The following is a 27,651-nucleotide window of genomic DNA, read 5'->3' as shown; positions in this document are numbered from 1 at the left end:
TTTCCTAATATATTAACATTAGTGCTTTTCCAACAATCAACTTCTTTATATTTTTCGATTTAGTAAATTTCAATGCAAAATTATATAAATTATATATAATATCTATTTTTATTATAAATTCGTATTTTTTTTATAAAAAAATTCAATAAAATGCTTCTGTATTAGTGACTTTCCATAAAATAGAAAAAAAATTATAATTAGAAAACATGTACCTCCTGTATCAATATTAATTTATATTTTAAAGAATGACTGTAAAAATGACTTGTGTAGATTGCTCTCTTTGGTTGAATTTATATACACACGCATATATGCGCGTGTAAACGTTCACATATTAAAGATTGTTACGTGTATATGTAATATTTTACGCGTATATAATAATATATGATATAATTGACGATAAAAAACTATATATATAGTTGTCAAGGATTAATATTTATATTGGATATACAATATTGTCAGTGTTATTGTATTGGGGTACATTTTGCAAAATAATGTTTCAATTTAATTGCACTGCAAGTCGAACAGATAGCCTTCGGAACGTCGATAACCTGTCCGCTTTGATAACTGTGGGAAAATCAGCACCTTCCCCATGTGATGCCCTTTGCTCGTAAACCCCACGCGAATACACGTACGTGAAATGTGGATACAGGATGATCGAAAAGTCAGGAAACTAAAATACATACGCGGCAGTTATTCACGAAAAGTGCGTAAAAAACGATTATTACTACAGATACGTCGTCGCATAGCAAATCAAATGTAATTTCGTTACCTCGCTTTTTACTAGTCCGCTATATCGTCAAAATAAAAAAATTATAGATATAGTTAAATTGCGCGCGAAGCTACATCTAAATAATTCCATTTTGTACATGTTACGATACTTTTTTTTATAGAATATGTAAGCTACATATAAATAATTCCATTTTGTATATGTTACGGTACTTTTTTTTTTATAGAATATGTAAAGATCTATTCACGCTATCTCTCATGAAACACTAGCGTGATTAAAATATGTTGCTGTATTCAACAAACGTGACAACTATACACAACAATGGAATATTTGATATTACGCGATGTAACACGTGTAATATTAAAGTAACGCTAAAATCACCGTAATAACTGCGGACTGCATATAACTTTTCGATCATCCAGCGTGTCGATTATCCCAAACCTCAGTGCTGGCAAAAACATCGATGGCTTTCGGTCAAGGCCCGTCAATCGGTACACTTTTATCTATTGCCATCGATAGCTTCAAGTTCGTTCCTTTCGTGTCGGCGATTACGGCGTCGTTCCGCCTAATCGCCATCATGAATTGCAAAGTTCCAGCTGCGTATTACGATATACGTGCCAACACCGGCGAGAGTTCTCCCACAAGTGTAACAATGACAAATTGATACTACAAATGAAACGCAGGGGCAGGCTGCAAAAGTCGTTCCCGCGATCTATCGCCGTCGGCATGCGGATTTACTATTTATTCCGTTTTAATTGCTTTCGCATCGTTGTCCCGTGTATCGAAATAGTCCGCACTTGTGGGAACAAATCGCTCGCGATAATTGCCAATCGACAACAAAAAATCGGCCGAGACGCACTGTGCGGCGTTCGTGACGCGAATAAATGGATAGTCCGACTTCGCGTATTTTTGTTAAACGTGACGCTGGATGAAATTGAGGATTAGTTCGGGAAAAGCTGTAACTGCGTTGGCATAAACTCAATTCCGCAATCATTGATCGCGTTGTGAGCGCATTGAAAAGACAAACTTTGCGATAAGTTGTAGCACGAAGCTTTCGAGTTTTCCGAGTGCATGCTCGTTGAATTCAGTGAGTTGAACGCTGCAGAATTAGCAAAGAGTTTAAAATACAATTATCAGTGCTTTAAATTCAAATATCATTAAAAAACTCGAGAATTCGACAATCTTAGATATATTCTTTATAATTTATTATAACATTTAAGAGCTCTATCCTTAATAATATCCTCTCTACATGCGATTTTAAAATGTAAAGATAAATATTCAAAATAGAGACCAGTACATATAATGAATTATTCATGATTTGTAAATAACAACCGCAATTTGGTAGTAAATCAATTCATGATGACTCAAGAGAAATTACGAAGGAAAATACTGCGAGTTAAGTGAAGGGTTGCGGTGGTGCGGTGGAAGGGAGAGACGATAGACATAGAGTCGAGCTTGCGAGTCGCGAGGCTTGCAAGCGCGGTCTGTTGGCCTGGATGTGTCTTGCAAGCTTAGTGCCCCGTGACTCGCAATCCCAGACGGACGCAATCTCGCTGCAACCTGGTAAGAATGCATCTCGAACGCCGAATGCACTGCCGAATTTCTCGCGTTTCTTATATTATATTTCACGCATTTCGACTGGAAAATACGGCAAACTTAACTTCTTCGACTTTTCAACACATTACACGCTTGGATTCTGCGGTCCGGATCCTCGAAAAATCTTGGAATTTTAAACTCTCGGATCTTGAGTTGAATTCGTGAATCTATAAAATTTTTACACTTTAAAATCATTGAGTCATTGAGTTTCTAAAATTTTTAGATTTTCGTATTTTAAATAAATTGCTTAAGTAATATATTTTAAAATTCTAAAAAATTCTCTTTGACGACAATCCTCAAATTTGTAAATATTTAAAAACTTTGAAAATTTTAAATCGTTCTTAAAAAATATCAATCTTTAATTTGGTCACTAAATTTCAGAACTACTTAACTTCTTGAATCTTTTCAATCGCGTTTACGTCGCTTCTTGTTCAACTCTCGAAATAAAGCGATAATAGTCCGCGAGACATAATTGTGCATGTCACATCGGTATCTTTCTTTTTATATATCAATACAATGTACAAAATTGCTCTTTCATCACGCATAAAGTAGAAAGTTTTTCGCCTCTGTATTATATTAAATACAGTATAATTTTGTGTGTATATAGTAATAATGTTCATAATAATTTTATAATTCAATATGCAAATTATCAAATATTTATGAAAATAAATAATAGAACGTCGGGATACTTTTTAAAATTACATAAAAAATAAATTGTTTCATTATCGCTCTTATTATGCGTGTTTAATTTCACAAATAAATTTGAATTCTCTCTCGTTCGCGTTCAATTAATATCTCTCCCCCTCCCCAACAATTAACCAAAGCATTTTATTGTACGTATCGACGATTGGTTAGTGGGATAAAGGGTAAATGATAAACGCTCGGTAACAATCGAAAAAATATTTAAAAGCCTCTCACTTTCCTATTTTAATCTTCCTACTCGATAAAATAGTAATAAATGAAAGTAGAGCAAGTAGTAAATAAAGAAGAGAATATTTTACAAATGTATATTAACAAATAAATATAAATATGACTAAGATAGTAGTAAACTTGTGGTAAATGTTGCAAGCAATAATATATATAAATCACAATAGCAGAAAGTTTATACCGATTATCTGTTAAAAAAAAGACGGTAATACTTTTGGCGTCTATTATATGCAGCTTGATATTAGTTCAGTGAAAAAACGAAATTCAGTTGCACCACCGTTTTGAGGCCGATTCCATTGGGCCATCAGCGACCGGACGTAAAATCGTTAAGTGGGTCGAGCAAGAAAGTTTCGTCCGAGGCATTTCTACTTGCCGCCGTCGACTGTTTAGGGGTAAATTAAATTCAGTGGGGCGAGCGACGGGAGATAGACATGTTGCAAAAACTTTGGCGCTCGCATTTCCTATTGAACGAAATGCTTTTCGCTGGGCAATGATCGGAGAATGTTGTTCTTGAAAAATAAACAAACTATCTTCAAATATTTTTCTAATGCGTATCATCGTCATAAAAATAAACCACGTTGCGTGCTAAACAAGTAAGAATAGCGCGTGATAGTCTAAACGCGAAACTTTTGCATGTAACTTTTGTAGACATTTATTCGATATGAAATGTTGGCGTAAAAATATTCCTTGCGGATGTAACCGTTATTGTTTCTTGCTGCAACGTTATATCGCAACGATCAAAATTGCTGGCCCCGATATTTCATCGGAATTAATCGTTGCGATAATGGACTGCTTCGACACGCGTCGTGTGTAAAATGCGCGACACCTCGTAATTGCGATCGATATATCGGCGGTGTTCGTGAAAAATCGAGGACGTGGCGTTTCCGGCTTGAAAAAGAGCCGGAAGTCATCATGAAATATCGCGTCGCGGATTAAATGTGTGTTAACAGTAGCACGGCGCTGCTCGGCAATCGATTCCAACGCGGATTCATCATTGAAACGCGCATCTATAATCGATGGACGCATTAACCCACTCGAGTCAGCTGCCCAATGTACCCGTCAAGCGTGATTGATCGGATATAAAGCTTCATCCGTAATCATCAAACAATACAGCCAAGTGAAACGCATCGCGAGTGTAACTGACGGATGAGAAATAATGTTGTAACGATCTGCGCACGGATGTTAATGCTTTTACACTATATAGAATTAAAGATGAGATCTGCAAACAACCGTTAAATCACCGACACTAGTTGATACAATTAATAAGAAACAACAACATCAAATCACATGAAGTCATAACGTTCATGTTATTGTCGTACATTGTCTTTCAAAAACTTATAATAGCATTAATAGCAATTTCTTTAATTTACTCTTTTATATGTATAATGATATAAAAGATAATATATGTTCCATTCTAGTAGGTAATATTAATTTTACGAATATAATAAAAATATATTAATGCATTATTTACATTTTTTGTACGTAAATATTCTTTCATCGAGAACAAATAAACACATGTTGAATTCAATTTTTCATGCTTACGTCGATGTTTAGAAAGATTTTCCTGTCGGATCGTTTTGTAACGATCAAAAATGTAGCTACGAGAATTTCGCGATGTTATTTCGTATTGGCGAAAGGATACGATTCGGCTTTGCAGCAGCCTGTATCGTCGGATATTAGTGGCGATGGCGCGGTATCACGGTGGTATGATCTCGTGAATCCGAACGATAAAACGCGATGGCGTTTTGCACACAGGCACATTCTCGCGATCAGGCACATACACACGCGACACATACACCAAGTCCGTAGTCTGATGAGGCGCAGAAGGTGTTGCACGCAACGCGTATAAATAAGCAGCCGTTCCGATATCCATATCTATATGCGCGATTTTTTCGAGAGGAGAACGTTCAAATAATCTGCAGTCTGCACACGCAAAATCATCAAACACATACAATAAATTTATAAATTAGCGACAGTGACCTCTAATTATGTTTAATATATAGAAAAATTTTACTATTTCACCTTTATATATTTCACTGAATTTTTTATTTAATTTTGTGTTAAAATATGTATCTATATATTTTCAGAACTAGATAGAGAATTTCCAAGAGTCTTTGAATTTTCTTTCACGTAAAGTTTTTTAATCGATATTATGAAAGTTATTAAGTTTTGATATTCTAAAATCTTTGAATTACAAATGATTTTTGTGCACATACTTCACTAAAGTTACGAAAAGTCTAAGACTTTCAAATCATCTCATTATAAAATGCTCAAATAATTTCTCTTTTAGATCTGCAGTTCTTCGAATTCTCGTTTGTTTGCTTTGACTCTGAGCTCGTAATCTCCTAATCGGAAGATTGCATACTAAATCACATTTCGCACAAGTACAGTCAAGATATGGTTGGTTAATATTTATTTGTAGAATATAGTGCCTCAATTAATCCAAGAATCATAAAGCTTCATAATTTATATCCATAAGATTTTAATAAATCTTAGATCTCGAATATTTTTATCCTCTATTTTCATAACACGTAAAAAAATCTTGAAATTTAAGAATTATAATAATATTAAATTCTTGAAATCTCATATGACGGGACCACCTGATATGACTCGCGAGAATGACGAGTTTGACGTGCCGTGAAATGACACGACGCTGAATATTGATCTATTCTAAAGGAATCGCAGAATTTTCCATTGATACGCAAGACCGAATTTCACGGTTCCCGACAACATGCAGATTTATGCCGAAATTGAAGACGAAGCGCTTGATCGCGAGAACTATTGATAAATAACATTCGATCGCGCTAAGTGTTACACGCTGAGTTGATTACAAAATCATCCTTATTATATTTTATACATAATATATATTATATTTTATTATAAATAATTTTTGGGTAAATAGTTCAAAGAATAAAAAAAAAAGAAATTTATATATTAACAAAAAAATTAAGAAATGAAAAAAAAAATAAAGAAGTAGAAAAAATGCGAGGAAAAAAATAGCTGTCATATTATTTGGAATTAATTTATATTAGTATTTTTATCTAGAGATATACATGTTTTAAAATTAAAAAAAATTTAAAATCATAAGCGTTATAATTCAGTTCTCATTTAAAAAATCAATAGTATATTTTAAATAAAAGACATACAATAATGCTCGAATAAAAATGCAAATGAGATTATTGATGCGCATGTTTTACGTGACTTACGGATATAATTTTATTAACGTCATTATGAATTGAGCAGCCTTTCGCTATTTTGTAGAAGAGATAAAGAGGATTAAAGATGATAAAGAGAAAGAACGCAAAATTAAAATTAAAGCCATGTAAAGGCTCAAAGTGGAAAATAACGAAAATGGCAACTAATAGAATTAGTAACCGAAGCATTTCCTAGCTGGGATAAGAGTTGAAGGGGTTGTAAAAGGGTAAAAGGCAGAGTGGGAGAAAAGTGAAGAAGACTAAAATGAATTTTATTTACCGTAAGCGTTATTGCATAGTAATTGCCGCAAGATGATCAAGAAATTTCTAAATATACAAGTTTTTAATTATCGATATAAGTTTCCGGTTTTTAATTTAAAAAACATAAATTTTATATAAACATTAATTATGATTTTTTTTCATATTAATACTTAAAAAATAAAGCTGAACTCGTTTTTTTAATCTATACAAAAAAATAAATATATTAAAGTACATTCGTGTCCTTCCTTTTTAGTACAAAATAGAATCTTGCTTCGATCATTGACATTTTCTACAAAATCGATTAAAAGAAACAATCCGCTAAATAAACCTGTAAGATCGTACTAGAGCGATTTTGTTAGATGCAAAACAAATGTACATACATATGCATTTATCAGTAGTAAGTATAACTCATTCGCGCTTGCTTGAGAAACTAATTAACTACTTTTCGCGAGGGGAAAGCTTTTCCAAGCGGCGATCAGATCGTTTTATGCGCATTCGTACTTTCATTATCACGTACATGAAATGGTTACACAGACAAACGTAATAACAGATATGCGGGCACCGGAGCGAACGTACCAAAGTGCATCCCGCGAAAGGGGTAGCAGTTCGATACACATGTTTTGTTGCGCAATTAATTATATCTATTAGCGAATCGTGTCCGCGTCAATAAACGCCGACCAAGCGTAGGTATAATTAAATTTACGAGCTAACGACAATACTACCCTTGACGCGTGCCTAAACTTCGCATTGGTACGTTATAACGTACTAATGTCACTCAGAATTATCACGTGACTTGTCATCAATTCCGGGAGATCCCACGCGTTTTCCCAATACAGGAAATTTGTCTGCTCACACTCTGTTCCATCTATTTTGTTAAATAAACTTTCGCTCAAAATAGAAATTTATTTCAACGTTTTTATTTCATTTATCTTCTCGTCATTTATTTGTAAATTTGACGCATGTACATAACATTTTCTTTCCTATATCTAGAACAAACATTATGAGAGTTGATCGTAATTTGATCAGTGATAGAGAAAAAAAACCGCTGTTTAGCAAATTTGTGCAAGGCAAACGTTAAAGATGAGGATAAAATCGGTTTTGCGTATTTTTAGAGAAATTGTTCGAAACGATAGTAATTTTCAATCGATCTAGCAATTTCATGTCAAATTGAACCTAACTGAAAATTAATAACAGTAATGCAAACTTCTATTCATCATCCATTTGTAATGTCTAGCAATATAATACATCGCGAAATTTCAAGTTTCTAACTTTAGACGAGTCTTTTTTCTTTTAAAAGTTTAAGTGTGTATCAATCTCTCTCACAGCAATGTAGTAAAATATCCAGAAAAATTCCATTCATATCATACCATGCGTGGACAGATATTATGTTTTTTATGTTAATACAATAACGCTTGTCTAACAAGCTCGCGTTGAAAACGTGCACTGTTTAAAAAATAATAATGTTCGTTGCACATGACTAAGACATAATAATGTACATTACACATGACTAATGTAAAATGTAATTTGAATAGAATGTAACATCCTTTGAGATTACAAGTAACATTTTACATCGTAAAACTTGAGTACATTTTACCTTTAATTATAAATATGAGAAAAGACTATTTCAACATTTTCTACTTACGGTAATTTTTAATTAATGTGACAGTATTGCACATGTTAGATAATATTTTACATCAGTTTTCTCGTTCTAAGAGAAATGTCTCAGTTAAATGCATTTTATAAAAATCTGTTTCAGATTTTTTTATCTTGTGTTAAATAAATTTTATACAAAATGTGATTTATTATGCTCGTTAAAAAATTAACAAAAAGAATTTTATAAAAAAGATTAGTTGATAAAAGAGTATGTTAAATAAAGTTTTTTTTATTAAACACGCATGTACGTATATATTTTCTTAAATTGCTGCAATATGTATCATGTGCACAAAAGATTGTTTTATGCAATAAACGAAAAATGTTCAAATTTCATTTGAATGTAGAGACCGTAAAACTTTTTAAAAAGGTTCTATGTAATTTTTTATATACGTGTACGTGTATGTGCCCGTCTGTTCCTCGGGTGGTGCGATGCATGCGCTAAATCGGCTAAATGATGGCCCTCGGCAAATAGAGACGACCGAATGCCGATCGAATTGAATTTGCGATTCAGTCGCGATCGCGTAATGACCAGGGCGGTAATCGAAAACGCGCTCGGGGTCGAATTAAAGTTCCGTCTAGTAAGAGAGAGAAGGAAGAAGGCGAAAGAAGGAGGCATACAGAGGGTGAACTCTATCGATCAATCAGCCATAAGTAATGCGGAGCTTTTGATGGCTTACCGTTTCATTGCGGACGGAAAGTGTCGACCAGCATGCTATCACATGGAATGCGACTTTAGTCGCATTAAACGTCAATGCCTAATAATGATAATTGTTGATCGATAACGTACTCGATGTATTGTTTTGATCCCGCGAGGATAACTCTGACATTATGTACATATTGGTTTGTCGCATGATTAAGACCAATCGTATCAACCTTAATTATTTAAAAAAAAATCGACAAATTTTATAAATTAATGTTTTGTCTATTATTAGAATATTACTTTTAAAAAATAAATATGATACAATATATAAAAGCGTTCAAGATAAATATCGGAGATACATGAGTTTTGGTTGCTTCCAGCGATACGACTGTAACAGTCGAATATAACAGTTAATTATGCCCCACGAATATTGTATATTAAAAATATTTCAAACGATCGTAACATAAAGCCGTGTGACATTTGCGTTTATTCCTCGATCACTGCTGTATTATTGATAACATACGAAATTTCTCGCATTTGCATTGTAAATGCATGGACAGGGTCATTTTCTGTGTCCGCGAGCTATATAAGAGAAATAATTGAACGGATTCGCATTGTACGAGAGACATTACGTGGTCCGTCAGATAGCATTCTGATTTATCTCAAATAATTGGCTTGTTACATATCTACAAAGTAGCAAACTGTTTATATTATTATTCGTTCGTTTATATATCGGATATTGCCCTTTTGATACCTTGCTTTGATTTAAATGAGAGAAATAAATCATAAAGTATAAAAAGTATTAAAGCATAAAGATATATAAATATCTAAACGTATTTCTCGTAAAGATAAATAATACTAAAGTACATTGATTTAAATTGGATAAATAATTTATGAGTGAACGCTGATCGTACGCCAATTTACCTACACTTTTCAATTAATAAAACTTTGGTAATTTTCCTAAAAAAAGATTCTATCAAAATTAAGTTGCATTTAAATTCGGCATGCCACCTCGCACAACTAATACGAACGCAAGTGGAGCATAGAAACGTTAACCCAGGTCAGTTAACCCCGGGAGATCCCTTTGCAGCCTTTTACACGTAGGGCTATCGAGGGTGATCGGAAGTGTCTTTATCGCGAGCGTGCTGCTCGTTGAAGCTTATAACTTTCACCTTTATCATTCTCACCGCTCGAAGCCGGAAGCCCTTTGTCTCTTTGTCTTCTCTTGTCTTCTCTTCGTTTGCTCACCGACGAAGCGATGCGTAAATCGTATTTTTTAAACTAGATTGTTGCTCCCGAAAATATCTCTTCTTTGCCCGTCGAAATGATTATCTTGTTTCTTTTATGATGGCTTAGTTTTTTACATATTTTACTTACAATAGTATAAATTTTAATTTATTGAAGAGATCTTCAGTCTAGACTTACATACATATGTTACATGCAAAAGATAAAACTCTGCCAAGTTTTATAAATTTCTAAATAACCTGTTACACATAAGAAACAAGAAAATTATTTCAAAATATTTTATTTTGTTCATTCGACTTTTTATAGTAAGGCGAGAAAATTCTACAATTGATAGTTGAACACGACAAGTATTTCCTCTTAATAATGCCAGGATCAGTAATTGAAAAGCAAGGATTGGATCGCGCGACAGGCAGATCGTTCAACGCGATTCCCTTTCGCGCGATCGACATTACTCGTTTTCCAGGCATCGGGGTTTATAGGATCAATTCCCATTCCGATGGCATAATATTCGTCAGGCACGAGAGAAACTGGCGGCGGCCGCGTTACACAGCGCAGAGCCGGCTTTCGTTTACGTGAAAGCTAGCTGGCCCTCGTCTCATTTTCACTGTTCAGGCGGCAGGGGGAGACGGAGGATACTCGAAAAGTTTAAGGCTTGTAATAAATGGCTCTCAGCGCCTCTCGTCCGCCGAAGGCCGGAGCACCCGGATATCATTAATTAACAGTAATTAACGCGCGCGCCGACCCCCCCTCGACGAAGTTTCCGCCGCGCGTCTTGTCGATGAGGGATGAAATCCGCACGCGAACTGTGCCGACGAGTTTCGGCGAGCGATATGTATCGAGGAATATCGTCGATGAACCGAAGTCTCATCCATAACGGTTGAAGCCGGGATACATATTTCTTACAGCATCCGGTATAATATCGCACGCGCTCCGTTAAAATAACGCGTCATATTTCACGAATCTGACGCGAGGCAAACTACCCAGTCGTTGGAAAATTATTACGCACATATACGCGAAAGTTTACTTAAACATAAAAATACGTTTCACGCTCGATCAATGCCAATAAGAAATAATAGAAAGGTAGATCGTTCTGTTAAAGTAAACTAAACGGCAAAATGGCTGTTCCGAATGTCGATGAGATTGGACGTCATTGATTAGCGATAATGCAATATGGGACATTAATTTTCATTAACTATCGGATATCGAACTTTGCTACCATGTTATGCGGCCCTCGGATATTCTCGAAGGAGCCTGCACTGGTATCGATTTTCCCCTGAGAGATCCAGTGTCCTCAACGAGTAGATAACAGTAAGTTTGGGGAGACGCGAGTTGTATGTCATACGAAAATAAACTACAATACATAATCACCATCAAGATTCGGCTCCATATTAATCATGTATAATAATTATATCGTAAATTGTGAACTGCACATTATATTCTAATGGCATTGTTTTGTTACTATTAATTTAATTTTAGTTAATAAATGCAGAAAATTTTATATTAAAAAAAATGTGTTTATCGTATATTTTTTTTATCTTCTATCAGTAATGCGGAAAGGGTCAAGGATGTTTTTTCTTTTATAGAAAATTTCTCCGTATTTTACGTAAATTATGCTAACGAAGTTCATTAGAAAGCAGCGAGCTGATTTTTCGGAAAGAATTAAATTAACTTTAAGTAAATTGCTGTCACGTAATACATTTCACATTTATCTTCCTCACCTTTAAACTCACCCATAAATGTGCATTGTCGGCGATGTTGTATCATCATTGCATGATGCAAATAGTTTATCGTTGCATAGTGTTATATATGTAAAATAAATGTATAGCGTTCTACATTTCGCGTAATATTCCTCGCAATTTTTACATCCTTCTTGCAGCATTACCGAGAAGCGAAATTCGCGAACGAGAACCTCGGCAATTGGTGAATGCCCAATCCGGCGCGACGACGTAACGATTCCTGCAAATTTCATCGTAACTGCTCTTTGAACTCGCGCGAACGCTCTGCTCGTTTCTTCAGAACGAGGCCAAAAATCGTAACACAGTATTGCTTGCCTGCAAATTTTCCCTACCACGTAATTTACGCCGTCGTAATGGCTGTCGTTCCGATAAGCGGTCGCATCTTCAGGTCAAGGAAAATGAACGGCGAAACTTTTTTTCCGAATGCACCTACGCAATCAGTCGTAAACAGTTTAAAAAGTCAGGCAACCGTACAATTTTTTACGGACTATCGTTCTCAGAAGACAGAAATCTACAACCTACAATTAAGATACGAGAAAAATAATGGGATTGCGAGTAAAAAAGGATTAAATTAAATTATCATCCGGAGAAAGAGAAGAGAAACGGAAGATAAATATAATGCACGGATAAGAAAAATAAATTCTGTTTTAAACTGGCGGATGCTGAAAACATTACGAACCATGCAAACCATAAAAACATTTTACAATTCACGTTATAATTTATTTTATAATTCACTTTTGTTACTTCGCATTCTATAAAGTAACACACGTTCAGTATTGCTCTGCTATACAAGTTTTTTATTTATTGTCTGCTAAAGAAAATTTAAGACATTGCTATCTCTTACACGGATCGTTCACGTGATTGAAATCCGCGAAGATCTGTGTGATGTACATTCGTGGCGTTGTGTCGAAGAACGCAATAAGAGAGAAAGAGAGATTGCGAGAGAAAATAAGCAGAGAAGAGAGAGAAATAGATCAGCAAAGCAACAAGAAAGTGTTTCATCTAACGAACGTGACCATGTGAGGCCGCGATCGCCGTTAAGCCGATTTACGGGCGCACGTGCGAGAATTCCGCGGGCGCAACGGGACGGATAATGACATTAAGAGGATCCACAGGAGCTTCCGCACTCACGTGTCGTGTATGCTAGATCTCACGGTTCGTCTTCGTCTTCCTTGCTGCGCGACATGTCACGTTCGCGCGCATCGTGTCGCTCCACACCGCAACGCGTCGGTGACACGCTCCGAAGCGTATCGCGAAATGCATCTATAATAAGAATGCATCGTCTCCAATTCGTATAGAATCTCGAGCATCAACAAATTCGTAAAGAACCAGTAAATTTTTTCATCGTAATTTGTACCCAATATCTCGAGTGAAATTTAATTGTGTGAAGAAAATAAAAACAGTGTAGATCCGATTTAGTAATTATAATAAGTGGTATTATATATAAAAGTGCTAATTTTGACAGTGTTGTATTCTTTTTGCCACAATGGTAGTCCATTAAAGCAGTTTCTTGCGTTTTACATAATTTTTTTTTGTAAATTTTAGACAATTTTTAATTTATATTAGATTTTAAAATAGAAGTCTAACACGTTGCTTTTATAATTTTTTATACTAAAAATTTTTAACATGTATGTGCGCGCACGCGCACATTTATATATATGTATTCTAATTTTTTAATTATTTCTTTATTATACACATATATATTATAAAATATTTTAAATTCTAATTATAAGTCTAATTCTAAGCTTTAATTAATAATATCAATTATATACTAAACATGTAATTTTCAACAATTAATGTTGTGTAAAAGAGTCACGTTGTTCGAGTATTATGTATTAAACATTAGATTTATCAAACATTTTCTTATTATACAATATCATTAATGTTTTCGAAGTATATTGACAAATAATTATATAATCAACGAGAATCAGTAAAATTATTTCCATAGAAAACTAAAATATTTTTAATATTTGAAGTATGAGAAAAATTATTTGTACAAATAATAAAAAAATAATAATAATAAGGAAAACCATAAGAGAGGAGTAATTATATGTATCTACACACAGTTACGATAATTTCATGGGAATCCTTTTGAAATTATATGTAATAAATCTGTTTTAGTTATCTGGAGATATATAACGAGAGAGTGAGAGATCTCCTGAAGCCGTCGACAAGCACGAGCGGTCTTCGAGTTCGAGAACATCCTCGACTAGGACCTTATGTTCAAGGTACTCTCGTTTAACGTGGATAACGTCGCGCACCGAAGACATCGGGACTAAAATTCCGCGAAAATTTCTCTTATCGAAATCTTACTCAGTGTGTACCAAAGTTTGCACTGTTTAAATCTTCCTCTATTTCGCTCTGTGACTGTCGCCTTCTAGGCTCTGATATTCGTTCACCATGTAATTGTAATCCAATACAAAAAATAAATACAATATATTATAAATACAATATATATAGCATTCAATATATTATTAATTCTACGAGAAATGTTCGCAATTTTATTTTAAAATTACATTTTTGTCGTATGATATATATTAGAAAGTATTGGTTACATTTTTATCAAATTTAAAGATTTTGTTTAATATATCACTATTATTTCTCATGTAAAAATATATAGATTTGGACTTCTTAAGTCTTCTATCTTAAGTTATTACGTACTTGCATCCTTGAGCTTCCGATCGATTAAACTATTCCCAGATTGTGAAAAAATCCTTGAACGGATTGATTCTCGAATCCTGTCATCTTCAAGTTTTAGAGTATTGTATAACTTTCAAGTCTGGATTCTCGATTTTTATAATAATGAAACTTTTTAATCCCCCGAGTACAGTTCTCGTTTCTCAAATATTTCTACATCGGTTCACGTTTTATAATTACTCACAGTCATAATCTCAACAACAAAAATCAATACTCGCAATGCTCGCAATCGTTATACGAATTGATACGTTTCGACAACTATCCGTGTTTTTCTCGATCTTCAAAAGATCTTCATCCTTATAGGATTAACGCATCATGTGGTTCGCACTCTGGGATCGTTGATATCATACGTGGAAGAGGGCACAAAGGCCAGAACGACAGCCTCAACACTTCAGAACCCCAGCAGCAGTCGTAGCCACGCTCTGCTGACGGTTGACCTCTCGCAAGAGACGGCCAACACCGGGCGTCCTAACGTCAGTGGTACTTCCTCGTCCTCCAGGAGGCAAGACGCCACTCCGCGCGGCGGTAGCAGATTGCACCTAGTCGATCTGGCGGGCAGCGAGAGCGCGGCCACCTGCAGCGGTGTTCATCGACTGAAGGTGAGTCATTTCCTAAAAATAATATCGTCCGCCGGAATATTCGCCGGCTGAATTTCGCGCGATGAAAATCGATATTCGCGCGAGCTCCCTTCGCGAATGGATAGAGCCCCGTTATCAATCTCGTCCCGACTGCCGCGTCGCGCGCTAATAGACTCGCCTAATCGACCGTCGAAGTTACTCGCGAAAGTAACAAGCATGAAAATCGCAAGAAAGTGTATGTTAAAACAAATTTAAAGCTATATTGTTATTGAAAATGTTTCTGTTTCCGTACTGACAAAATAAAGATGACTTGATTTATACGTAATTATTAGAGGATAAGTGTTTAAGAGGTATAATGTGCGTCAGTGATACTTAGCACCCTAGTAGTCGTCTCCATTTTCATTACGAGTACGATTCGGTGTCATGATACATGTGTATCATGTGAAAATGGATTTATCACGTATTTAACACGTTAAATGAAAAATATTGTGTACATAAATATACTAATATTTTATGAACTAATCCATGTGGGATTTTGTCATTACTGTGATTGAACATTGACGTGACTATGCCTCCTATGATACGAAAAGAATCATCACGACGTCGCAAAAATTCAGGAATCATCGCTAATAACGTTTCACGTATGAAAGCCAAAGTATGTTTTCGTTATTGAAAATTCATACGTTAAACTAACAAGTTCATAAGTGCACACACACACACACACACGCTATTGCCGAGAGACTTGCATTACCAATTTAAAAACACATGGGATATTATTATAACCGGTTGTCGCAATATTTTTCGACATTTACTTTAAAATGCGTGTGAAACAGATAATTATCGATATTATAAAATTATTAAAATTTTTAGAATTAAAAACGGAATAAAAGTATTCGATAAAAATAGATTGAGTTAATTTTCATGATACTTTCGCGGGAATATTTCCTTTTGCTATCGTTTGTAGGAAGGTGCGAATATCAACAAAAGCCTGGTAGCTTTAGGGAACGTGATATCCGCACTTGCCGAGAGAGGCTCAACCGGAAGTAGGCCAGGAAGAAGATACATCCCTTACAGAGACTCTTCGCTCACTTGGCTGTTGAAGGATGCACTCGGCGGAAATGCCACCACCATTATGCTCGCCAGTAAGTGTCTGTCGGTATTTTCCTTTTGATCTTTCACCCTACCATCCGTCTAAACTCGTATTCTCCCCCCTTTTCAGTCTCCGCGATCTTAGAACATTCCATCGACGTTGAGAGGTTTCCTTCCTGGAATATTCTACCCCGCACAAATCGCGTTTCGCCGTGTGTATTTTCGTGAGGAAATTATAAGCTCGCTTTTCCCTTCTTTTGATCTCAAACCCCTTCATTTTAATATCCTTTCTGTTGCCAGAATGGCGCACCGTTCTCACGCGCCATTCTGATTGAAATTCTTACCGACCAATTGGATATTGCTCAATTGATCCTTTTGGTGCAAGGCTATCGCGCTAAAAGAGTTAATTACGATCGGCTGTTGTTAATCGACAAATTTATTTCGCGCTATATTATGCCTTTCACATGCTTTTCTCGCTAAAGATTGCTCAAATCATTCAGATGTTTTTTCTTCAAAAACGTTTCGTGATCGTTGAGTTACAACAAAAAGCCGAGGGGCCATCTCTTTTCTCTCTTTACAGCAATTCCTCGCCTTCTCATAAATTCCATTAGTTATCGGAGAAGAAATATTATCGCAAGATTCATGAAATTATTCCCATTCGCAATAACCGGGGCTGGATATAATTGGTTTAAATGCTTTTCCAGGCGAGCTAAGACACGGAGATTAAATTTCAATAGAGCCGAGATAAAGAGACGCGAAAAGCGGTAAATAAGAAATCTGTAGTAAGCTTGCGACAGTAGCTACGTGATCGATTCATCGCCAATATTCTTCCCTCAGTATATGGTAGTCGTTTTCTAATACGATTCAATATTTTTAATAACATAATATAAAAATAAGTGCTTCATGACTATAATACAAAATCACTAGTATACCTTAAGAATCAATATGTGAACAAATTAAATCAATGTAAACAGTAGCAATTAGCGCTACTAATAATTACTTGTGTATAATATTTTAAAACTACTTTTAATTTTAGATAATTAAAATGTAAAACAATACTTAAACATACTCCAAATGTTATGTAAATTTTAGTTAATGCATATTTAATAATATTGTTAAAACTTTAGCTTTGTAGAAAGCACGTTAGAAGTATCTAGGAAGTTAATCCAACTTCTCTAGTAAAATAAACTGTTCGTAACGGATTTGTCTTTCGTTGTAGCGTCACTTTAGAAGGGTTTCGCCTGGTTTTATTCAACTCTCTTTGATTGCATTAATCTTCACAGTTTCCCTTAATGGAATAAATATTACACAAATTGAATAAAATGTGTAAGAAAATCATCGTCATAACGATTAATATCAAAATCGCCATTTTAGAACAGGGAAATGCTATCTTCCTGTAGAAACCTGTAGTAGTTAGATAAAGCACGTAGAGAGAACTGCGTTACACAATATTAATATATAAAATCTCTTTATAAACACAAAATTGATATCTTTCTCTTAGGTTAAAATCAAATCGAATTACAATTTAAAGTGACAATAAAAGAAGAATAATGATGTACGGGTCTCTTTTTAGTGACAGATATTAACGTTAATTTCTTTTTCATTCTTCTTTTAATCTTCTTTAATTGGATTTACAGCACAATTAAGTGCATTAAGAACTGTAAATTTAAAATACATTAAATTCAAATCACTACGATTGGTCTTGAAAAGAAAGACAAAATCTATATCCTCTATTTAACTGTTTACTTCGATTCATTGATCGTCCTGATATTTTTACCTCTTCTATCGTTCCGTGATAAACCAATGAAACTGACGTAATTGAGTCGGAGGTGTAGAGAGACATTAATCAAGGGAAGGCGCGCCGGTCTTCCCTCTTTCGACTCGTCACAATTAATTTCCGAAATGAAAGAGTCGATCCGTATAATTGGCCGGGGAACAACGGCGAGTTTTGCGAATACTTCTAGCCGGCACGGCGACATGTATAATTAATCGTAGCGGAATATTCCGAACCGCTGATCATCGGCAATTAATTGAATTGCTAATAGCATTTCGGTTTATTATCGGGGAGACGTTTAATATTCAACGGGCCCGCATTTGTGATTGAGCGTAGTGCGTAGATGAATAGACACTACATTATCCCGCGGACCGCATACTGTCATCGCGGTGGTGAATTTTATACGTCGATTCCGCAGTACGACATTCGGAAAAGATACCGTCCGCTTGAAAATTCATTTCGGATTATCGAGTTCTCGACGAGCCGTGAGTTATTTCCAGTTGACTTGTCCACGCGGAGTTTCGATCCGTACATTTCCTCTCGATTAATTCGCCAGACGCCCGTCGTTGAAAGTATCTGATTATCCGTATATCTACAGATTTATGAATGCGGTGAATCTTATATAGATCTGTTTCCAAAAAAGCAAAAAAAAAAGAGATATTTCTGTATTGAAGATGCACGTGACATTTTCCTTAGTAAACTGAAAATATTTCGCACGGTCTTATATTTTTAAGTAAACAAGCAGTACTTCTTGCGATATTTTACGATATTCCGCGACAGGCATTTCTAGTAGATATTATTCATCAAGCAACCTTTCATTATCGATATCTAATTGCTAATGATTGTATTTAGAATGCAAATGTGCCGCAGCCGCTAGTATTAATCAGGAAATCGCACTGTAACAATTAAATAGTTGTAGCTGGAACATATGACAGTTTTAGCATATATTCTCGGTGTCAATACGAGTCTTCTTGTTTCTTTCAGCGATATCTCCGGCTAGCGGAAGTTACAACGAAACCGCGCATACCTTACGATTCGCGCAAAGGGCGCAGAGCGTGGTCAATCGACCAGTGGTCAACGAGGATCCCGTGGAGAAAATCATCCATGAGTTAAGGGCCGAGGTCGCCAGATTGAAATCTTTATTATTAGAAAAGGTAAGAATTATATGAAAATATTTTGCTCATTTTGTAAATTTATGCAAATTATCTAAAAAAATATTATTTTGAGGTTCAAGTACAAGATGTTGCTATGAATTAAAAACTAGACAGATATTAAAGAAAAAAATCAAGAAATATAAAAATACTTCGACATTAAAATAGACAGAAAAATAATTTTATAATAGTTTTTCGAACAATCGAGATAATTATGTAAAATTTGGCGCAAATAATACAAATTGAATTAAATATTAATTCAAATAAAATATCAGTTGAGCGTTATACATTCCGGGATTATTTCATACGATTAAATATCTCTAGACTTTTTTACAAATTTTATCTGCAGAAGTGTTATTTTAATCGAATAAAAATTAACACCACTTTCTCGTTTGTCTTCTGACGCGGCTCGAATGAAAAATCGAGCTTGGCGGCAGCGAAGCTGAAAATGCGAAAGGATTTAATCCACGGTCTGATGTTGATCGAGCGACTTTATAACGCGGCTGGAGATTCGCATGCTGCCAGCAGAAAATATTAATGAGTTTCGAGCAGCGCACGATCGGTAATAGCACGGCATTATAAAACAAATTTCGCAATTTTCCCCGACGTACGCGCGAATCCGCGATAAATAGCGGCCGATTTTTCAGTCATGTTGTAACTCACACGCGAGAGTGTGCAAGTTTATTATCGGAGTTTACCAATACGAGCGACACTGCGATATTGTCCGATGTCATTACGCAAATGAGATTCATTGATCGTTTATTTGACACTTATTGAGCGCCCGTTGCAAGCGATTGGCCAAACGATTGCTGATAAAATATAGTACGCCGATGTGTTACGCTTAACGAGCGAACAGCGTTTCCATTTCCATCAGGTAGTTTCCATCCTTCATTTCCGCACGTTGCATAATCGCCGATTAATTAAATTCCTCATGCTTCGTCCGCAATCGCAACTTCGTTGACTATCCACGTCGTATTTTAAATCCGAGATAAAATATTATTCATCCACAATAATAAATTTCTTTTAAATTTAAAAGATAGAATTTCATAATTGTGATGTTTATATTGGGAATGGAAGTATTAAAATAAAACTCAACCGATACCCTCTTTCAAAAGTAAAATTAGATAAAAAATTAGAAATTGTCAATTCAAGTTAATTATATGATTTAATTAAAGTAATTTAAATATTAATTTATAATTTTATCAGAAGTAGGTATTATTGTGGAAATTTTAAAAAATATATAATAAAATGTATAATAAAATATTATATGAGAAAAAATTGAAAAATTATAATATTTAGAATCTGAAAATATCGACAAAACAAGCGTATAATTTAATCCATTGTATAACATGGCAAAAAATTAGAACAATATGGCTTAAATAATTTTCGCTACCTTTTTCGCTAAATATATTACACACATTCTCAATTTAAATTAAAATTAGTTATACCAATCTTATTGCAGGATATCGACCAGACTAAGGCGCCGTGTTGCTGTGGCAAAGTTCAAAGTTCAAAGGATTCCGCTACGAATTCTCAGTATCATAAAAAGAAGGAAACACTCAATCCACAATCCGAGGAATCCGATCATAAGAATAAGACTGTACAATCAAAAGATGATGGATTCCTCAATGTACTTTCAATAAGAAGATTCAATTCTAGTGATAGTGTGACGCCTTACGAGACTGGCTCTTCAGGATTCATAAGAAAATTTAACTCCTTTGAGCATCTGCAACTTCCAGACCGTTTCATCAACAATTACAACCAGGCCAAGGTTACCGAGTTGAACGACGAGGATGAAGAGGTAGTAGACGAAATCAACGAACCAGTTTTCGTGGATATACCGACACTAGTGGCTGTGCTGATCAAACCGGACGACAGCTTGCAAGAATCGTCGACACAGATCGAGGAGATTTGTTCCGACGAAGTACAAGAAGATTCGATCGATGCTGATTTTATAGAAGGCAATAACGAAGATTTCGAGGGTCTAGAAAGGAGCGATGATATCGATCCTGATGATCGCAGTAGTTCAGCGAATTCATGCATCTTAAAAGATTCGGAGAGCAGTGATCTTCATCAGATTACATCAGAATGTACTCCATCAAGTCCGGCATCTGTTGGAAGAAGCAGACCGAGAGGCAAATTCAATAAGCAAAGTTCGGTCGATTTACCTTCGTCAAACTTGAATGTTTCGAAAAAGTTTGGCTCTATTGATGGTATTAATAAAAAGAAGGAACCAATTTTCGGTGTTCAACGATCGCATACGAACTTGGAGAAACGTCCGGCGCTGCCCGATCGTGGCAAGAAGCTCAATAATATCCGCGAGATCGACGATCGCAAGACAAATATTAGATCGGAGAGCATCTGGAGAGCGATCGGCAGCAAAGACCATTTGCACAGAAAAAGCAGCAACGAGTCCGACAAGAGTGTAAAGGATTCTAACAGCAGAACAGGTAGCTACAGTAGTATCGGTAGAAAAGCGAGTTTGGAAAGCTTGAGGAGGAAAACGAGCAAGGATAGTAGCTCAAGTAGCTCCAAAGACGAACAGATCTTGATTTCGAACTTGGCGCGTGACAAGCTAGCGCGTAGAAAAAGCTCTTTAGACCAAGAAGCGGTATCGGCTGCGGCGGCAACGGTGGCGGGTGGTTTAAAACATCACACGGTCATTCAAAGGGTGAAACGCGCCGAGATTGTGGCAGCTGTTACAGAAAGGCTCTACTCTAGCAGAAAGCACACGGAAGAGACAAATATGGCAAGTAGCAACGCATCGGATACGCGTTCACCTCCGGAGGGTGTCGACTTGAAGACGACAAGCAGTCTCCTAGCACGATCAAGGCTCCAGGAAATTTCACGGAAGATGCTAATGAAACGACGAAGGATCAACGTAGACACGCAGACGGAAGGGGCATCGACGTTGCGCTTCAAGGATACGGCGAGTCTAACGGATGAACCTAAAATTGACGTCCGAGACGCAGCGGTACTCACGGACGATCATGTGAATATAGACGCGGTAGTTAGGATGGTGGATCGTCGATTACCTGTTATTAGGGTAAAAGACATGGCAACGTTGACTGATCGACGGCCGCAAACTAGCATTTTCCGATGCAAAGACGCCGAGAGTTTGGCCACCGATCTTGACTTCGATGACTACGAACTCCACTCGCCACGAAATGATTCTGGTATACTGTCCGACGACGCGCAAAATTATACTGAAAGTAATCTATCCAGTGTCGACGTGTCCGAACTTTATCCGGAAGGTGGTGACAAAAGAGTACCGTGCGTAGACAGCGCGACCAACACGTTCCTCGCGTCACCAGGAAGAAATTCGGCGGTGCAAACAATTAATCGACAAAAAGATAATATATCGGAGAGTAGAAGCTACAGCAGATGCTGCAGTATGATTCACGAGCTCAACCAACATGCACGAGCAAGTAGTCCTGAGAAAAATGTTATCTCCATATCTCTACCGGAAATGATTAATATAACTATTGAGAGTACGAACGGTTTAGAATCAAGGATCGCGGTGATGGACGGCAGTGATACCGTGGAGGAGAAACCAAAACCGATTTCCAGCGACAAGGAAGCTCAGACGGATAAGGAGATTAAAAATGAAACTGAAGGATCTCTACTAAGAGATTTTGCAGTCAAGTCGACGGCCATTCAAGCGGACGGTAGAGTTTTTAGAATTGAAAATATCTTTCAGGATCCGAGAAGCTGTCATGATACGACTTCCGACTTAAAAAAAGAAACTACAACGAAAAAATTGGTAACTTTTAGGAGTTCTTTAGGTACTTCCTCCGACATCAAAACAAAAGAGAGCGGTACAGAGACGGAATGGGACGGAATATACATCGATGATCTTTGTCAGAGAACGCAGTCGATTTCGAAAGATAGTTTAACGCAGGCTTTCATCATTAAGAAACGTAGTTACAGTTTGAGTTCTAGAAAACCTATACACAGATTTGCTCGCACTGATCTCTGGAAGTACTGGACACTTCCGTGTCCAGAAACATCATTAGAAAAATCGGAATTAATCGATTACAACAGAGAGATAAGAGCTACGTCATCTTCTGCCCAGCAAGATATTAATTTAGGTGATGGTTCAGTTTCTTCTACAAGCGGTAAATATACTTTTGTTGAAATTCCAGAAGAAGAGACGGCTCAGGAATCATGTAATCAAAACTCTAAAGATAATTGTACAAACTTGAACAAATCAAAATCTGTCTCGCTACAGAACTTATTAAACTATGATTATAATTTTTCGGATGACAGTCTTGATTATGACGAAGACAATATCGCAAAGAAGTCAATTGAGATGAAAACGATGAATATGCATGATGATAAAAATTATGAGAACCTTTGTCCTCCAGATGTCGTCGCACACACAAAGAAGGAAGCTTCAAAGGCTATTAATCACATAGATTCGACTAAGATCGAATCCTTGATAGACGGCGATTTTGATGACGCTCAAATAGAATTTCCAAAAAGAAATCCTGCTGAAATACCAGAGAAGAATGCAGTACACGATTACAAGACGTTGATTTTTGGGACATCATTGTACGTAGTAGACAGTGATTCCGAAGAAGAAGCAAAAATCGAACAACTTGATAATATTAACAAGAAAAAAGTATCATTTTCAAATTCCAGTAGCATCGAGGAAATAAATGACGTCGTGCCTGATTGCAAAATTGTGGCATCGAAACAAAATTCAGAGATAGCGTTAAAGCCAATTATCAAGAAAACAAAGAAACCGATTGTGACTGAAAGTTTAGACATCATTCAATCGAATGGCGAAATTGGTCAGTCCTTGCAGCGAAAGAAGATGAAATCGACAATGAGCGAGGAAGTTTTGTCGACCTTGAAAGAGAGTCGTGATTCTGAAGACTCCGAAAAATCGCTTAACAACAAAAAGATGGAATTCTCCAACGAGGATCATCGCAACAAAGATGTTAAAAACAATGTCATCAACGAAGACAATTGTTCTCGTACAGCATCAACGAGAAATATTCTTGAAGAATACCTAAATGAGGCAATAACCTTTATGCGCAACATGAACTCTATCAACGAGTACATGAATGCCACAAATATGTTGGAGAACTATGGAAAGCGTCGCAAAAGACGAGGAGGTCGACGTGGGAACACTTCGAATATGGATAAAGATTATGTAGAGTTCCGAGGGCGCAGAGTGAGCCTAAAGGATGACACTGACAAATACTTGCAGCCAAACAACGATGAAATTGCTGCTGTCGAATCCTACGTAAAATGTTTGCAAGGTATCGAGAGATTGGAGGCATGCATCGATAAAGTGAGTAAGCATAACCAGGTCCTTCGAGACAGATACGGCATCGATATCGAATCTGCTGGCGCTAAATCGAATTTAGCGAGTCCCAGTGTAGACTCCAAGGTGTCTGGTATCAATGACAGTGCGATCCATCAATGCGGAAATGCATTTTCGGAAAATAATGTTGAGACTTGCGATGAGTCCAGTCTTTCCAGAATTTCCTTGCCGCTTTTGTCTTCCACTCAAACTGACGTCACAAAACGATCTATGTTAAATGATACAGAAAGATATAAAGCTATTACTGAGATAGACAAATATGATCTTGATAACCAGAACAACAACATTACAACGGAGGATGATGTCGAGCGCAAAATCTTTGATCAACTAATGCACGCAGCCAATTTTAGTAACTGTTGGAACTTGAAACAATCCCAACAGGAACGCCTCCGGAAAGTATCTGATCTTAGATCGCAAAGTCCGACAACTTACTCCAAGTTACGAGGGACTTTCGATCAGAACGTTCACGGCATCCTTAATTTCGATAAAGTTTCCACCTCCGAAGATTATCTCGGCCACATTCGTGGAATCGAGAGTAGCCCGTCGACGTTTAGGAAAACAAAACTCTCGAATCAAACGGATGATATTAGCTCGAAGAAGTTGCTCGATTTTCAGAATGATTCTGGAGAATACAATGAATCGCAAGAAGACAACGATAATCTGTCAGACATCGAGGTATCGAATGAATCGACAATTTTCCAGATAAAGCCTCATGATTATATGATAGACGTTACAAAATCGATCGGAGCAGAACAAAAAGAAATGGCATGGAGAGCAAAAGATAATTTAAAAACACAGTTAATAAATTCCAAATTTGGAGATGTTCCTTTCACTATGGAACTGAAATATCCTGGTAGTCCAAGAGCAAAATTTTTGGAGCTCTTAAAAGAAAGAAGACGTATCGTAGAAAGCAGCAGAGGTACGAATGCATTTTAGGGAGACTTAAGTGATCTTCCTTTTTAAATTGTAAATCTATTTTTCAAATGTGCATTTTGTATTTTGACAACTATATCAAAGAGATAATAGTTATAATACTATAATCAAATTAAAAATAAAAATATTTTAAGAAAAATTTGTAAATAATAGCATCGTAATTTCACGTCGTCTTAATTTGTCAGCTTTTTAACTTACCGATTTATCTTTAGTATATAGCATAATTATAATAATGATTGTATCGATAATTATGTGTAAAGTGTTAGTGGACTTTAACTCAGAGAAATAGGTTATAAGTAATATATATTTAATTTAATATAGTTTGTGAAAAACTTTTTCATATTTAATATTTAATATTTGGTAAATTTTTTATATTATCACTAACGTTTAATATCTAATATCAAACACACACACTGCAAATTAAATTTAAATTACAAAATGTTAATTTAAAGAGCATTCACATTTTTCACATATTATAATTACATAATTAAATAATAAACATAATTATATCTTGTATATAACAATAAGTAATGGTTTTTTCCAACTAATAACTTACAATTGTTCACTTTACAAACTTTTATACAACTTCTCATAAAAATATCGTAATATAATGTTTCAATATTAATAAGTTAAAGTAGTTTTATTTATAGGAATTGTATTTAAGAATTCTCAATCATCTTTATGAGCATATGTTACAATGTTATGTATCATAAGATAACAAATTATTAATGTATCATTCATCAAAATTGTTTAAAAAATAAAAAATATTTTACAAAATAATAAAATTAAAATAAACAATAAAAAAAGTTTCAAACATATTCTATGAATATGTGATATTTTATTATTATTCTTCTAGTCAATATTCTCCAGTTTATATTTTACTATTTTATTTATAATCATATTTTAATCATAATTTAAAGCTTTTTAATTTTTAAATTTTTATTTTTACTTTCTATAGTAGCGTTAATTTTGTTGACAATCTAAATTGAGATTTAATAAATGTGTCAATAAATTCGTCATTACATTTTATTCAATACGATATTTGTTATTTTTATTAAATAAACTCGCATACGACGCAAAGTTGTCGATTAATATCGTTATTTGACGACATGTAACGCATTGTGAATCTCTCGATAATAATTTTACGAGGTAAAGAAGCTCGTATTTTGTGCTATGAAATGACAGTTAATGGCCAGTGCAGGTCGCGTTGTTTCAAAAAAAAACTGACGCATGTGCTGCGTTTCGTGCAATGCTGAATGTGCCGCGATCCCGACGCCGGCAATTGCGATCCTAATAATGTCGCGAGCAGAGCGAAATGTCGCCAGTAGAGCGACAGCTTACAGCGGCTGTTTCATTTTATTGCGTGATAAATTTTCGATACGCGAAATTCTCCCATTGTGTGTCCATTTTTGTTGAACTTATTCAAAAATATACGTAACCTATAAAAATAATTTTTCTAATTATATATTCACGCACTTGCTTATTAAAACTTATAATACTGGCTTCTTTATCTACTACATTTTTCAAGTAATTAAAGACAAAGTTGTTGACTGGGAAATGCGATTGACTTTTGCGAGACTGATTGATTTGCAATTTTACTAACACATTTTTAGACTTCAGTCTTCTTTTACGCATGGATAACAATATAAAATGTCATTGACTTTTCTGCAAAAATAAAACATCTCGCGAAATACATCTCTGGCGGAGGAACGCGTGCGATAATGCGCAATGTCATCAAAATACATAGACTGAAATTGTGTATGGAAGAGATGAGGAGGCTGATAATTGCGTTTCTAGGCCGTCGCTTCCTCCTCTACATCGATAAAGACCGATCCGACGCATTATGCGCGCGGCACGTTCTGAAAACTGCCGCCACGTGCCCCGTTTTTCGCTCGTCGTATTTGCCTTTGATGCTGAGGCAAGCGTAACGATGCTCCTTTACCTCCGTACACATCGCATACGTGTAGATAACACGGTAAAACCGGCAAAAAGACGCGCAGTGACGATCGCAGTGAATTTAAGCTTAAATCGAAATTCGCACACCTTTTTCGATCTTACATTTTGCGACACGCGGGTTTACATTCGTCCATTTTATGTTTTACCCCCACGATACCA

General features: G+C 35.7%; 2 protein-coding genes across 3 annotated transcripts in view; one reads left to right on the top strand and one right to left on the bottom strand.

Moving 5' to 3' along the window:
* LOC105829020 (kinesin-like protein KIF15-A) overlaps positions 1-25,952 on the top strand; it is a 38,538-nt gene extending 12,586 nt beyond the window's left edge. Inside the window, exons 5-9 of one of the 2 annotated variants that reach the window (XM_012667636.3) lie at positions 14,101-14,207; positions 14,980-15,275; positions 16,219-16,396; positions 19,102-19,271; positions 20,731-25,952. In XM_012667636.3, coding sequence (XP_012523090.1) covers positions 14,101-14,207; positions 14,980-15,275; positions 16,219-16,396; positions 19,102-19,271; positions 20,731-25,539 — 5,560 coding nt within the window. In that variant the 3' untranslated portion in view covers positions 25,540-25,952. The other variant, XM_012667637.3, reaches the window with a different exon arrangement.
* LOC105829022 (BTB/POZ domain-containing protein KCTD3) overlaps positions 1-27,651 on the bottom strand; it is a 56,111-nt gene that overhangs the window by 23,311 nt on the left and 5,149 nt on the right. The window lies entirely within an intron of this gene.

The sequence above is a fragment of the Monomorium pharaonis genome, chromosome 1 (genome assembly GCF_013373865.1).
Source record: "Monomorium pharaonis isolate MP-MQ-018 chromosome 1, ASM1337386v2, whole genome shotgun sequence".
In the NCBI taxonomy this organism is placed as follows: Eukaryota; Metazoa; Arthropoda; class Insecta; order Hymenoptera; family Formicidae; genus Monomorium; species Monomorium pharaonis.
The sequence above is the reverse complement of the archived record's forward strand: the minus strand, read 5'-3'. Positions and strand labels throughout refer to the sequence as shown.